The following is a 16,731-nucleotide window of genomic DNA, read 5'->3' as shown; positions in this document are numbered from 1 at the left end:
TCTGGAAGGCCAGCTGGTTTAAATGATGTGACCCAGAGGTTTTGAATCTAGATCACCAGGTCAAATTCAGCCACAACATATAATGGCTGAAAATCACTGCCAACTGATGATGTTTAGTGGCCTATTTGAAATAAGTTTGGTTGTCCAGTCTCCACACACTGCAAAAATAACCAACTATATACACAAGTATAATGAATACAAGTTACTAAAAATTTACCTGAACTGAATTTTCTCCTTTGTGTTTTGACTTAATACTTCGCTTTGTAAAATGTGTAGCTCTTTTGCAAAATGTGATATGGCTATGTAGTCAAAATTTGGCAAAACTATGCAATATTGTGATCTCTTATGTGGCTATTATCATATCTGTTAGTTAATTACAAACACACTGTTGAGAATTGATGTGTTAGACATTCACATAAGATGACATGCAAGTCAGTTTTCTAGACTGGCACACGGTTTGAAAGCATAAGTTCATGTGAACAAACAAAAAACAAAAACAATTAAAAACAAACAAACAAAAAAGCTGTACTTTGAATGACAAACTAGTAAAGTAGAAGTGGGAAATCTGATCAAATTTCTGAACCCACCAACCAGGACTATCCTGTGCATCTAATTTTTTTTAGGGGCAAATCCACAGTCAAGAGCCCAGCATGGGTAGCTGGACCAGTCATTGAACAGAGGCGAGCAAGAGGGATCTTCTTACCTCAGGCCATGGAACCATTCTACAGAAATAATCACAGTTCAACCAGTTGGTGGTAGCCTTTGCAGTTCCTTGTGCACCTCTGCCCACTGCAGGTGGGAGGATTTGTGTAGCAGTGGATTCAATGATCCTTCCCATGCTCCATGTGCTCCATACTGTCATGCAGAGAACTTGCATGGAGCGGAGCTCTGTACTGGGCACGGTTTGGCACCTCTGTGCAACCCCTGCATCTAGCCCTGTCCCACGTGGAGTGGAACTACAGGAGTTTCATTGCCAAACAGGTCTCTGGGGTTACACAGGAGGCAGCTGGATTTGCTACTTAGTGAATCTTTAAAGATTTGTGGCAGTAGTTTTAGTTGCACTTCCTAAGAGTCAGCTCTTCATCTCATGATCTTTACAGAGCAGTCATCAGCATATCTGAGAAATCCCCTTTCGTATATTTTACAGTCTCTTTTCTGTGTATTGAGGTAGTTTTATAAGTTATGTGCAGAGATATGCCATAATTCCTAATGTATAAGTATCATGAAATCACAGTTTGGATTTATTTACTCAGAGTCAGTGAGGAAACTGGTTCTGAACAGGAAACCAGAAAACTTAAAGACATACACAAGGCAATCAAGCATCTAGGACTGGTCAGAAATTCCTTTGATGCTCTAAAGCAAAACTTTAAAGTTATCAGGTTAATAAAGTATAGCATTTCAAATGGATTTCTGAATTCAACTGCCATTTTCAGCAATTGATCTTGATACTGTTTTACTATTGCAAATATTGAGTTTCTATCAATAACAACCAGAATTATTACATCTTTGTTTCTGGAACAAAAAATATCAAAATAAAAAAGTTTAAAAAAAATGAGGTAAGCATATTGTCTTCCCTCAAGCAATATTGTCTTGATCAAAAGAAGTTTTCACTATGTATAAAAATAACATTCATTCGTGTTGGGCCCTGATCTTGTTCTCAATTAAGTCAATGGCAAAACTCCCATTAATTTAAACAGGAGCATGATCAGTGAATAACTCACATGGAAGAGATAAACCGTGAGTGACATAACCACATGGGAACTGTCTCTGTCTCACTGACCTAAAGAGCTACTTTTATCAAGAAATATGGTGATAAGACAGCCATGAATTCAAAGTGTAACATTAATTCTTTTCTTCTGCTTTTCTATAGCTTTCACTTTCAAGATAAAGGCTAGGGAAGAATTTTATGTCATAATCTATTATTACGTAAATCTCTATAACGTAGAAGTTGGAGCATGGAACTGGGAGTTAACTCTGCTTGGTTTATTCCTCATTATGACACTTATGTATGACCTTGGCAAAGTGACTGCCCCTGATAGTGCCTAAGTTTACTGCTCGATAAGTGGGATTAATATCATCCATTTTAGAGTTATTCAGCATTAATTAATTCTTACACAGTACTTTGAGAGCCTTGGCTAAATGGTGTTAATAATAATAATAAAACAGGTATATTTCATTTTGGTTTGTATAGATATCTGGATATTATCATAGCTGGTCAAATAGCTATAATATCTAACCAGAAAAGAATTGTGTATATTTCAGATAGAAAGAAAACGTGCCCAAGTATATTGCACACTCTCTTGCATACCTATGGAAGCATTAGCAACATTAATGCAGTCTGCCCAACAACTAAGGGACATAAAACAAGAAAGATAATTGTGCGCACAGCACTAATTTTCAAGGTCTCGTGATAATATACAATATGTTTTAGAGAAAATCCAAACATATTTGGTATGTAACCACATAAACCTGTTTTACACCTGATTTGCTTTCAAGGAGCTTGCATCTACCTCTTATCCCCATTTTCGTTCATATCATAATACAATTTATTTTGGATGACTAAATGAGAATATTGATTACACTCCCAATGCATCACAGCTGATATCACACCTTCCTTTTATTCCCTGGCAAGAGGATGATTGTCATAGTCTGACTTTTTTAATAATTGTGAGACTATATGCTATATGGATTCAGTTTACGCCAGTCGCTTCTTGATTTATACAACAGCGTCAAGTTATATGAAATATATATGGTATTTGCTATACAAAAAGGCTAAGAAATAGATGATTGGCACATTCTCCTTGGAATAGGACGTAAACACTGCTGTTGTGTTCCGAGTCTGTAGTCTGAAAGGTAAGGAATGTTGTAAGGATTTCACTTAAAGGTAAAAATATGAGTCAGTTTGTCCTCTAGGATGTAATTCAATCTTCAAGAGAAAAGAATATGAGTGGCAACCCATATTTATTCTATTTATTTTAGCCAAATCTACTTTTTCTTAATTATGGGTTTTAGTCAGGCACAGTTGCTCAATCAGAAAAATCCTCTCTCTGCCTGTTCTCATGAGGTACAGTCAGGGGCAGCTCCAGACATTTTGCCACCCTAAGCATGGCGGCATGCCGCAGGGGGCGCTCTGCCGGTCGCCGGTCTCGCGGCTCCACCGAAGCCGCGGGACCAGCGGACTCTCCGCAGGCACGCCTGTGGGAGGTCCACCAGAGCCCTGCCTGCCGCCCTCCCAGCGACCGGCAGAGCGCCCACCGCAGCATGCCGCCCCAAGCAAGTGCTTGGTGTGCTGGGGCCTGGAGCCGCCCCTGGGTACAGTTCTATTTGCACGAAGCTGCACCAACTGAGTATCTGAATACGGTTGAGTATCTAACATGTTGGAATATATAAGTGCAAAAATAGATTTTTTTTTCTGGATGGAATTGTAGCTATTTGAACTGTAATAATAATCTCCAGTATGCACAAGAAAAAAAATTCAACTACAACTTAAAAAAAAAATTACAAGACAGAGATGCGGTTTTAAAGTCTGTCACTTCTTGAACATGTGGTGGGTTACATATGGGTGTAAACAAGATATAATCTTTTCACTGCACAGCTATTTGCAGAAAATACAGAAGGATATGAATAGCAATTTTCACCAATAGATTGGTTCGGATAGAAAATGCTGGACCTCAACAATCTGGAATCTGTGGTTCTTCTCCACTTCCCTCATAGTTTCTACATTCATTTTCCCTCACAAATAAACCTTACTTAAATATTTAATATCTGCTGTAAGAAATGAGAGTAACTGTAATAACTTGATCAGCAGGAATGGTGTCAGATATTTCTCTCACTGATAGAGCAATATAGTGCAGCAGCATACAACATTACCTCTTTGTTATTGGGAGGGGGTTGAGAGGAGACGGTATTGTTATTCTATACAATAACTTGAGCCTACAGCATCCTGCATTCTGATTTTAATGCATGAAATAATATGGTACCATATTTCAGTACATTAAATTGTTACATATATCAAATACAATTAAGAAATTTGGAATTGTATGAATACATAATGTACATACTTCTTTACAGATGCATTTTTCTTCAGACAGGCTGGTGCCTGCTTTAATTTGGAAGCTATCCATTTTCATACAAAGTTAATCAAGAGTGACAGGAAATCAGATGCCTATGTTATTTATATTTTCTGAACTTTTTTTCAATAAAAAAACCCCCACCTGTTAATTGCTTTTCTGGGAAGCTATGTTGTAGCTCCATAAGGATAGATCTTCTGTATTTTGAAACACTAAGGAAATTAAACTGTAAGATGTGCAAGGTGAATATGGTGTGCAAATATTGGGGATGTTTTGTTTTCATTAACAGTAATTGAATGTGTGACCAACAGTAAATGGTCTTTGACTCTGCTGGATGCATTAACCATGATTATTGGAGATCTGACCTTTTTAACTCCATTTATCAAATGGCACACATTGGTCATTTCTTTGGTTGAAATTATTAGTGCTCTGTCCAGCCCTACACATTTTCCTTTGGTTCTCCAGCTCCTCAATCATATCTGAACCTAAGTGACTCGTATATTCAGAGACAGCAACTTCATGTCACTCTAATTAATTAAAGACTGGGAAAAGAAACTACAGACTAAGACAGGGAAACCTTTTTAATGGATAATTAAAAAAAAGCCTAGGCCATCCTTAGGGCTTGCTCCTGCACAAACTGATGTGCATATGAGTACAAGGCAAAGAATAAGAGTACACTGGGATTATCATTATAATTACTGGGACAGAGGAACCCAGTCCTGCATGAATACGAGCACTGCTGCATCTGTCAAGTTACTCCTGATACTAGGCCGAAGTAAGGCCTTACAGGATGGCATGTATCTAAGCACTTCATTGACAAGATTAACTTTGCACCTAAACTTGTCTCCTAAAATCTGGCATGCTCCACACATCCATCCAATCTCTTTTTTAAAATCCATGTTCTTAAGAGTCAGAGAGCAGATACAATAGGAACTCGAGAACCCTCCTCATTGGAGAGAACAATGCCCTGTGCTAAATCTTATGAGAGTCCACAAGTAGCCTTCACTTACATTGCACTAAAGAGCAGCAACTTCTGGTTCCTGCTGTGTGCCCTGTGGGATCACAAGATCCAGAACTTGTGTTAAATTTTAAAACATCCCAATGCAGTTCCAGTAATTCAAAACAGTGAATGTTAACAGTGCAAATAAAAAGATATTTGAATATACAAGTAGCCTGTGAGACATATTTCATTAAGAAGGTTTATTAGATTACATTTGGCAGTCAGGACTTGTTTTACATCCACTCATTATCACGTGAAGCACTACAGATTGATTTTAAAAGATCTACCAAATTTCTGTTTAATTAAAACATGTTTTCAGTTCTAGAAATCTTAATTCTTTTATCAACAATGTTACTTAATATGCAGCGCTAAAGAAGCACTGCAATCCTGTATAACTGAACTCTAGAGAGGATTCAGAAAGCAAGAACATCCAGTTCATGTAGGGGGAAAAGGTGGAATGCACTTTTTCCTAATGAAATACAGAATTCTGACATTCATTAAGGTCTCTTTCTCATCCTAAAAGTGGCAACCTTTCCAACTGATACCTATAGGAAAGATCAATTTTACTGACAAGTGGAGTTGAGTAAAAGAGACCCTTGTTTACAATGCTCAAAATATACATCTTTTATTAAATACAAAAAACCAACTTGGGAAAAACTGGCAAAAAGATGCATAAGTTAAGGAAGTCCCTTGACATTCATAACTTATATTTCCAGTTATCTGAGATTTTCCTACAGTGATTATCGTACTAGTCAAGATTAATGAGGAATAACAAGTAACTCACCATAGCAACCAATGTAGATTAAACACCATATAGAAAGGGATACATGCAAAACATTTAGAAGCAAAGCAATATAGTTCTTGATTTTTCAAAGATGTTAAATATGTTTGTGTAGCATTTTTCTCCACCAAAAAAAAAATGGTTATTTGATACAAAAGGGAAATGAAACTGTTCTGCTTGGGATGGAAATAGTAAAAAGCAGAGAGCACTAAGATAGATATCAAATAAAAGCTTATAAAACAAGGCCTCGTTCCTGCAAACACTGTCAGATGAGTAACTTTATGCATTAGTCCCACTGAGTTCAATGAGCCTGTGCACAGGTGTAAAGTTACTATATGTTTGCAGGATCCTAGAAGAGGAATTCATGAAAGTCATCTTAGCTTACTTAATCAAACAATGATTACCATACAACAGTCTTAGCACATGTGGTTCACTCTATGTTTGTTTGAAACTTTCAACACTACTCGCCCACTCCTTCTTTGGAACTTGTACTATTGCATTCTCCTAAGTAAAAACAAAAAGCTCTCTATATCCCCCACACATGCACTCAAAGGACTTAAATAAACCTATGACTGTTTCAGATCACTGAGCAATGTTTTGTGTATTTGTTGCCGATTAATTCTTATTGAGAGAAAATAACTTTTACTTGTGAAAAGTCATGTTTAATGTTACACAGTCAAATTGCACTCTTGATCTACTCCTGATGCGTGTAGCTTGCTAAACTCCTTCCCATTAATATCTGGAAAAGAAAGGATTTGCAACTAGCTCCTAAGATTCACAGGCTTGCCAACCCTTCAGGATTGCCCTGGAGTCTCCAGGAGTTAAAGTTTAATCTTTAATTAAAGATTGCCATGTGATGAAACCTCCAGGAATACATCCAACCAAAATTGGCAGCCTTAACTACTCATAGTACGGTACTCAAATTCTCTGATTGTAGAATGGCTTCCCAAACACTGCAGTACTTCAGTAAAATTGACAACTGTTACAAGACTCTCACCACACTTAATTCCATTACATAACAGAACCAAACTTCCAACCTCTTTTGGCAAATCTTAAATCATCTCAAAAGAATTACTAACTTATCGTTAGTGTGTCCACATTAGTTGGATCACCTTCAACTGCTCATCAGTTTTTTGTTCTTGCCTGTATGAGACATAATTCAACACACCAGGTTTTGGAGGAGAAAAACTTTGGTTCATTTCCTAACCCTGCCAGTTGTTTAGCAGCACTGAAGAAGAAAGTGTGTTCCCCTGAAATTAGCATTGACAGAGAGAATCAGAGCTCTTGTATGAAACTGCAGACCTTTGCCTCTCTTTGTGATGATGCAGAGTATCTTCCATTTTCTTGGCTGATACACAGTCTTTATGGTGAGAGCACAAGTATTGATTATGACAATTCTCCCCCATCTACTAGAGTTTCTACTTGTAAGAACCTGCCAGACTAGAAGCTGGGACCATGGGGGTTCCAGACCACTGACACTGCCACATCACCACAGGAGGCTTGGGCTAGGCTCGTGTGGGAAGATGCTGTGAGGCTAGGTTCAACAGGAAGTACCACCAACCAGCACCTGAGTGGCAGCTCTTCGCAGCCCACTGATTGGCTGATGCCAGCACTTAAACCAGGAAGCTGTGACAGGGAGTTGTCTGAGCAATAAAACAGACTGCCTGCCTGTCTCTGCTTGAGACCCTGCATGTAAGAGACTCCAAACTACAGCCTCCAACTCTGCCTGTCTTCTGACACCTGACTCTTGGTTTTAACTCTGGCCTGTCTCAGACTCTGACTTCTAGTACCCAACCGGCCTGATACCCACTTTGACCACTAGACCTGACCACCCATGTCCCAGTCATGACATTACTGTTAAATGAGATGTAGCCACATTTAGTTTTTCACACATGAATGTCTACTGCAGCAGTTCTCAAACTTCATTGCACCACGATTCCCTCCTGACAACAAAAATTACTACACTACCCCATGAAGGGGGTCCAAAGCCTGAGCCTCACCGCCCTGGGTGGGGGGTCCAAAGCCAAAGCCCAAGGTCTTCAGCCCTGGGCAGGGGGCCTGTAACCTGGTACCCGCCGCCCAGGCTGAAGCCGAAGCCTGAGCCCTGCTACACAGGGCTGAAGCCCTTGTGCTTTGGCCCCAGACAGTAGGGCTCAGGCTTTGGCCCCAGGCAGACCCCAGCAAGTCTAACACCAGTCCTGGCAACCCCATTAAAATGGGGTTGCAACCCACTTTGGGGTCCCAGCCAACAGTTTGAAAACTGCTGGTCTACTGTTTAATTTTTCGTTGTTGCTGTTTTGTTTATTCCAACATCCTTGAAAAAAACTGACTGAGAAAATATTGTCCCTAATGACATCCATAACTAACATGCACCATTGAAGAATGGTGGCTAATGCCTGCTGCCAGACACTGCTGAGAATACAACTAGGAGATAATGGATGCTTCAATTCACTGGCAATTCCGAAACAAATAAGAAAAAATACTGGGTTGAACAAGACATTTTGTTTCAATTTTGAGCATGTGTTAATGTTATTAAAAATAAAATTGAAGAAAATTTCAAAAAACAAAAAGTAATTTTGAATCAAAAAATCATAAAAACAGCCATACTGGGTCAGTATCGTGTCTTCTGACAGTGGCCACTGCCAGGTGCTTCAGAGGGAATGAACAGAACAGATAATCATCAAGAAATCTATCCAAAATGTTTTGTGTAATAAATGTCAAAGGAAGTATTTCAGTTTTTTCAGAAATTTGTTTTTGTTTTTGGATACAAATTTAACAAAATTGACACAAATTCGCAAAATATTTTGGGGTCGATGAATCTGCATTTTTGCTGAAAAAAATTTCACCCAGCTCTAAATGCGGCAAGTAATTACTTTAATATGGCCAATCACAGTGAGTTTCCCATTGATTTCAATAGGAGTTTGCCTGAGTGAGAATTGAGGAAGAATGGAATAAGGAACTCCACGTGTAGTTCATTATACATAACTTTTGCAGAAATTGTGTAAACACCTTATGAAGTGGAATTAAAAAAAATGTTCCAAATATGCTCTTATCTGAATTTCATATATATATGTTCATATATTTGACAAAAAACTGCTTTACATCATTAGACTAGTAGTCACTTCTCATTCTCAAATTCCTGGATTTTCTTGTTTCACTCTACTAAGCAAAGCGGAATTATCAGAGGACAATGCATATTTTAAACTCATGTGTTTTCCGCAGAATAATAAAAACTAACATATAGACTACAATATTGTATTTAAAAATGCAATTCTAATACAAAGGCTTACCTGCCATCTCAGTTTTTATATTTCTGTTTCTAACATAAAAATTTTTTAGAAATAAGAGGCACTTGCTTTCTTGCCTTTTTTCCTCTATAATATGGTATCACATTTCTCTGTACTTCTGCTCAGTACATTAGGTTTTTATCTACAGTAATATAATTCACAAATAATTTACAGTAAAATTCAAAATGTGAAACAGAAGTACTGGGGATGAGAGACTATCATTTATGCTGAGCAATATCATAATTTTTTAAAAGACCAAGAGGTCGGATACGGCTTCCGATTAACACTGATGAACCTGATTCCTAAAGACTAATATCCTGAATGGGAAACTGATACCTTTATGCATGCAGTCTACCCAAGGTATGCTCATTAAAACAATTTTTTAAAATGTTATAATCTTCACTTTGTGTCAAGATATTGAAGGCTTTCCATATCTGATTAAAAATATTAAATGAAGTATTGGACTACATTAAAAATCAATCTTTTTCATATATTGAAAAGTAATGGTCTATAATTTTTATTCATGTGCTTTTATTTCCAGTTAATGATAATTGTACTACAGCCAACTTTGTGGCCTGTTCAAGTGAAAATCTCCAGGTATATAACAAAGAAGAGACTGTACAACAGAAGAGACACACTTCATATAACACCACTTCCTATTTTGTATTTTTTAATTTGATCCTAACTTTGACGGTTTTATCATCTGTTTATTTTTCTAGCTGATGGGTCCTTTAAACTGGTAAATGTGCAAGCAAGAGCACAGTTGTTAGATTTGGGACACAGCAGTATTGCCAAACTCGAGCATTCAAAAATCATGACTCAGACCTCAAAAACTGAGGAGATTGTTTACAGATCATGAGTGTAATAGGTTCGATCACAGAAACCCCCTTGGGAACTGCCAACCGATGTGCCAAGACTACTTCTGCCCCTACTTTCCCTGTCAACCTTGGAATCCAGCACCCTGTCTTGTTGAGCCAGATACGCCAGTCTGCTCCAACACAGACCCAGAGTCTGAACCACATGCCCTAAAGCTGCAGACTTAACTGAAAGCAACTGACAGAAGTGCTCCTGTCTTTAACATTCAGATGCCCAACTCCCAATGGGGTCTAAATCCCAAATAAATCCTTTTTACCCTGTATAAAGCTTATACAGGGTAAACTCATAAATTGTTCGCCCTCTATAACACTGATAGAGAGATATGCACAGTTGTTTGCTCCCCCAGGTATTAATACATACTCTGGGTTAATTAATAAGTAAAAAGTGATGTTATTAAATATAGTAAGTAGGATTAAAGTAGTTCCAAGTAGTGACAGACAGAACAAAATGAATTACCAAGTAAAATAAAATAAACACGCAAATCTAAGTCTAATACAGTAATAAAATTGAATACAGATAAAATCTCACCCTCAGCAATGTTTCAATAAGTTTCTTCCAGACTGGATGCCTTCCTAGTCTGGGCACAGTCCTTTCCCTTAGTACAGCACTTGTTCCAGCTCAGGTGGTAGCTAGGGGATTTCTCATGATGGCTGCCCCTTTTTCTCTGTTCCACACATAGGCGCCAACTCCATGGGTGCTCCGGGGCTGGAGCACCTACAGGGAAAAATTGGTGGGTGCTCAGCACCCACTGGCAGCCAAGCTCCCTGCCCCGCCCTGCCCCCCCACCCTAGCTCACCTCACATCTGCCTCCTCCCTGAACGTGCTGTATCCCTGCTTCTCCTCGCAGTGCTTGCCACCTCAAAAACAGCTGTTTTGTGGTATAACAAGCTGTGGAAGGGAAGGGGGAGGAGTGGGAACGCAGTGCGCTCAGGGGAGGAGGCAGGGAAGAGGCAGGGCCAGGGCAGGGATTTGAGGAAGGAGTCCAATGGGGCAGGGAGGGGGCAGAGTTGGGGCGGGGACTTTGGGGAAGGTGCTGGAATGGGGGTGGGCGGGGCCAGGGTGGAGTCAGGGCGAGGGGGATCAAGCACCCACTGGCGCCAGGAGAAGCTGGCATCTCTGTTTCCACCCACTTATATATCTTCTGCATAAGGCAGGAATCCTTTGTCCCTCTGGGTTCCCACCCCCAACTTCTCAATGGAAAAGCACAAGGTTAAAGATGGATTCCAGTTCAGGTGACATGATCACATGTCACTGTAAGATTTCATCACCCACTTGCCATCACACATGTATACAGGAGGACAGACAAGTAAAACAGAGCCATCTACAGATAATTATCCTGGTTAACGGGAGCCATCAAGATTCCAAACCACCCATTAATGGCCCACACTTCGCATAATTACAGTAGGCCCTCAGAATTATATTTCATATTTCTAGTTTCCAATACAAGAATGATACATTTATACAAATAGGATGACCACACTCAGTAGATTATAAGCTTTGTAATGATACCTTACAAGAGACCTTTTGCATGAAGCATATTCCAGTTACATTATATTCATACTCATTGGCATACTTTCATAAAATCATATAGAGTGCAACGTGACAATGAGATTTTTTAAAAAATTAATAAATCACATTGTTTTTCATCTTTTCTGATTTTTTCACCTTTAGAGGATGTCCATACCCAACTTGTGAACAATCACCTCAAATTCAAAATAAAACTTCAAAGGTCCACAGAAAAATGTTGTCCTCCCTGTTCTCTATGAGAAGATGGACTCTATTCAATTTTACCCCCTGCGATGCAGGGAACTACCATTCCCTTTCTATTTCCCACCATAACTGGACAGGCTAGAGAGCTGCCCAGTTCATGGTCCCCCAGTCTCCCACCTACCCTCCTACATTCACTTGGCTCCCATATTTCCCTTCCTTTTCCTCACAGTCTTCTGCCTTTCACACTCTTCCTACCTGCCACATTTCCCTGTGCCCTCTCAATTTCCTCCTGACCCCAATTCCCCTACACACTCCCTCTTAGGCGTTATGTAGGCTAGAGTAAAAAGTGTGTTAGAATGGATTACCTAACATGTTTGAACTAACAAGTTTTAAGAATCTAGTGTAAACAAAGCTGTGTATATTCTTTAACATGTGCTAAACTGATCAACTTAAATTCCCTAGGCTTTAAAACTAGATCAGCTTAGCACGTTAAAGAATACACTGCTTTTTCTGCACTAGTCTCTTAAAACATGCTGGTAAGATGCATTATCTAACACACTACAACATCATACCTTTTATTCTAGCCTAGACAAAGCCTCAGTCTGCCTGTTGCTTACCATACTTCCCTGGGCCAATCCTTTGCCTCTGTTCTGCTCTCCATGTACCTCTGCATGCCCTCAGTGTGCTTTCTGCTGCCCATATTTCCCTGTCCCCTCATAGTTTCCTCTTCCCAATTTCCCTCACAGCCTCATTTCTGGCCCCTGCCAGGCCCTCACATAGTGACTAAGAGATTACCATCTCCTGAGAACAGCCTGACTTAAGCCCCATTGGAGAAAATTGGAGCATCATTTTCCTCTGGCAAAGGGTAAAAGGATATGATGGCTACCATGCCAAGGGCACCTCTGACTTCAGTCCTATTGACAGTAATGGGAGATGGTGCCATTTTTGGTAGAGGGCAAAACTTTGCAATATTGAAAGCAGAAATAAAAAATTCATTGAGATGCCTAAACCCCCCCAATATCTTGAGACGTTTGATAAAATTTCAAGAGCTTGAAATATTGAAACAGAAAAAGAGAAGGGATTGCAATTTAGAACTGATAAGCGCTGTGCATGGAGGATGCATGAGGCAAGATACAACAGACCAGGGCCCCAGGACTCGGAGCTATTTTTGGTTGAATAGCCTATCAGCTTTGGTGAATACGTCTCCCCGCAGTGACACCCAGGTGCAGAGAATTTCTCTGCACTGTTTGTGATAGAAAATTCTAGTATAAGATAAAGCAAAATGCATGTGAATAATATTTAAACCCACAGACCCGTAGCTTTGGGTCACATGAAATGGCCATACCATCTTTTCAACATTTTGAGTCAATCTCAAAACCCTAACACAGATCTCTGTGATATCCCACTAGACATTTTCCTCCAACTCAATATATCAGAATTTTTCAATTTTTACGAGTGTTTCTTCATTTTTCAGACCACCAGTCCCTCTAACCAGCTAATTTGATTTCAACTAAAATTTCATGTGACATGGTATCAAATTACTAAATTTCAAGTATATTACATCTTGTCCCACTCACCCACTAATTCTGTAATTCTATAAATTGGACAGTTAATTACTAGAATCATCCCAGTAAGTTTCCATAATGCCTACTGGATCACAGACTGCATAATTTAGTATCTGTTCTCTGAACAGAATGAGGAAAGGATGGACAATATATAATTAGCTGTAGCTTCACTGGATACTAGGCAGGTCAAAATTAGAATACAGGTGAAAAATCCTGAAGCCAAAACTGCAATTTGAAACAAGCAAGTGACTCTTTACTGGCACCTCTGCAAATCAATCTTAAGGAGAAAATCTGAAAGAGCAAGACAGCGCATATGCTTCTGCTATTCCTTGGACATTTGGGTATCCAAGCATGTGTTTGCACCAGAAAATCAGGGAATGATATGACTAACTGGGCAGCAGAACATACCATTACCTGAATTTCTATGCATAAACAGGAGAGTTTGTGAGTGCAAAGGTATTTTGTGTGGTCAACCCATTCCAGGGGCTCTTGAAAATTTGACTTGAATCTAAATCTATCGCTTTTCAAGGCCAACAAATCACTTCACTTTTGCTTTGAATTGGTGGATAATTTACTTAGAGAAAATGATCATGTGGTTTGGAATGCCTGAGAGAACTGACTGAGACAATGCAATTGCTTTCATAGAGATTTGGTTTCCTAAAAATTAAAGTGGCATACAGTAGGCCACCCAATTTTTGAAGAATAGGCCTTTCAGAATCCCAGTGAAAAGGCAGCAAACGAAGGGAGACCATAAAAGCATTCATTTTCCAACATGAGAGACAGAAACATTAGAACAGCTAAATAAACATCCTACCTTTAAATAAGAGTAACAAGGTCACTATCTCTGCTCTAATGTATTCCCAGCCCTTCAGGCCAAACAGAGAAAATACACCAGATCTATAAGTGGTGTAAATTGGCATAGCTCCATTGAGTTTCAATTTACACCATCTGAGCATGTGAAACTAGTAAAAGAGGCCTCTGACTTTACTTGGCAAACTTAAACACAACAACTCACATATGGTCTGCCACTTTTTTTTAATTTTATTTTTTTAAACACACCAAAATAAACAAACAAACAAATAAATAAATAAATGAATGAAATGGCAGAAAGCAGTGTTCTGATGGACAATGATGAAATTTGAAATTGCCCCAAAACAAAGGATAAATCACACAGAGCAGATAACAGAAATGTTGCCTGTAAGCTTTTTGTTGCAAATGGTCAAATTTGCATGTTAATTGTTTTTTTTAATAAGAAGATGACTCTTGAGGAAATATGTCATGTGTATTTTTGTCTTAATCTCTTTATAAATCATTTTGAAACTGAGACAATTTCTATGAAAGCTAAAAATATGAATAGCCAATACCATTATTAATCACTTATCTGTGTTGTAATAACAACATTGATTATATAAGCTATTTACATGGTATAGCTGTTTTGACAGTGTGAAGGCCTGTGGAACTATTCCTGACCATTTGGCATAGTTCAATGAATGCTGAAGGGAGAAATCAATTAAAATATGGCAAAATCTAGAAGTAATATGCAGGATTCTTGAACAAGTAAATTAAATTTTATATCACTATGGTTTCCTCCAGAACCTAGGCTTAGATAGCCAGAGAAATTTCTAGTGATTAATATGCCATAATTTATGTTAACTGAACATTTGCACCTGTAAAATGTGTTTCAAATCTGAAGACAACTAAGCCTTTATCTCAGATACCTTTTTGATGTAACTATTGGGTTACTATTTGCAGTGTATGACATTCCAATTTAAAACAAAAGGCTTTAAACAAATATATAAAAATGTTTTAAAATAGGTGCACTTTGCCAAATAAACTGGTATTTAAACTTTGCAATGTCATGAAATATTTCAAAATGCTTACCTCTTCTTGCCTGGGAACGTTAAATTTTGCCATCTTGGTCTTGGCCATAGCTGGGTCAGGCTTATTAGAAGGTACTCCCCTATATGATGTACAGTGCTTGTTAGCTTCTGCTGATAACTTCAGCTTTGGAGACTCATCAGGAGCCTGATCTTGACCATCCATTGGTCTTACATAAGCCGTTGGTTTCTGTTGAATTATATTAGGCTTTGAAGCAAGTGAAGGAGGGAAGTTCTGAACACAGTGCCCAGTGCTGTGTTTTGCTGGCCTTTCTTGAGCCTGAGATCCTGCTTCTACACTGCAATTTAATTTGGACTGCTGTTGTGCTTTGCTGACACTGTCTCCAAGCACGGATCTTAAAGTACCTTGTTTTGCAGCACTGACAGATGACGATGTGGGACTCGATGCAAAGTGTTTAAGCTTTTCCAGACTGGTTTTTTGGTTAGCCATTTTGAAGTCACTGTTGTGTGATTCAAGCAATCTGTGCCCATGCTTGCTTGCCGTCTGCTGGTCATCAGAAGCATTGTGCCCAGCTTTCTGCCAACCCATTGTGGGACTCTTGCTTTGCTGACCAGATAGAGCTGCTGGTATGGATGATGAAGTGCTGCAGATGGAAGGCTGAGGCTGTGGTCTTGAATCTACAATAAAATGTTCATCAGTTTTGTTCACAGGTGCCTGCTGAATCCCAGGTTTTGGAACTCCAACAAGATGACTCTGGTTGGATCGATCCGTCAATAAGTCCTTCATTTCATCATAGTTGCCTAATGTATTCTGGATACGATTTGAGAGCTCATCCCCCTTGTTAGTCTGCAAAACAACAACAAAAAATCAAACAAACATTCTGTAACAATTAAAGTAAAAGAAAATAATTCCATTCATGCTTCACTCCTTACTGAAGCAGCACCGCCTTATACAGTAACACAGTTGAGGAATGAGATCAAAAATCCTTATTGTCTCTGAAGACACTTGTCAACATCTTAAATCTACCCTGAACTGGAAAAGCTATAAAGGGCCTCAGAGTATATAAAAAAGAAATCTATCGCTGGTATCACACTGTAGTTAAAATATATTACCTGAAAACTAGAAAATTTATTATTGTGGCTATGCAGAATGATTTGGATTAAATCTGGTCATAATAAAGATATTTCCTTTGTTGAGAGCCAAGTATTGAATTGAGGCCTACAAGGTGCTCAGACAGCAGCATTAGCTACTGCACCACAGCAATGCACTGATGTGCTGCCTCTGACCAACAGCCTTAGTACTGAAGGCCTACAAGCCCACGGCACCCAGGCCCCTGATTAGATGGACAGGCAGCACTTTCATTCACTAACTGGACTATATAAAGGCCTAAACAGGAAAAGGAAGCTGTCTGAGCCCCAGACTAGCGCCTGCTGGTTGCTCCTCAGACTGCCTTGCCTTGCTGCTTCATCTTACCCTACCTTGTTGCCTCATCCGACCTCACAGCTTCTTGGATTGAGTCTTCCAGCTACTGACCCCTGCAAGAACTCTGACCATGGTCCCAGACGGCCTCTGACATGGACTGATCTGCTGGCTGCCTGACCAT

General features: G+C 39.2%; 1 protein-coding gene across 1 annotated transcript in view; it reads right to left on the bottom strand.

The window, feature by feature from the left end:
• The window catches only part of AFF3 (AF4/FMR2 family member 3), a 525,087-nt gene that overhangs the window by 416,783 nt on the left and 91,573 nt on the right, over positions 1–16,731 (bottom strand). Inside the window, exon 3 of the mRNA XM_030570361.1 lies at positions 15,171–15,974. Coding sequence (XP_030426221.1) covers positions 15,171–15,974 — 804 coding nt within the window. The remainder of the gene's footprint in view (positions 1–15,170; positions 15,975–16,731) is intronic.

Source organism: Gopherus evgoodei, chromosome 1 (assembly GCF_007399415.2).
Source record: "Gopherus evgoodei ecotype Sinaloan lineage chromosome 1, rGopEvg1_v1.p, whole genome shotgun sequence".
Lineage (NCBI taxonomy): Eukaryota > Metazoa > Chordata > Testudines > Testudinidae > Gopherus > Gopherus evgoodei.
This window is presented reverse-complemented; position numbering and strand designations above follow the sequence as displayed.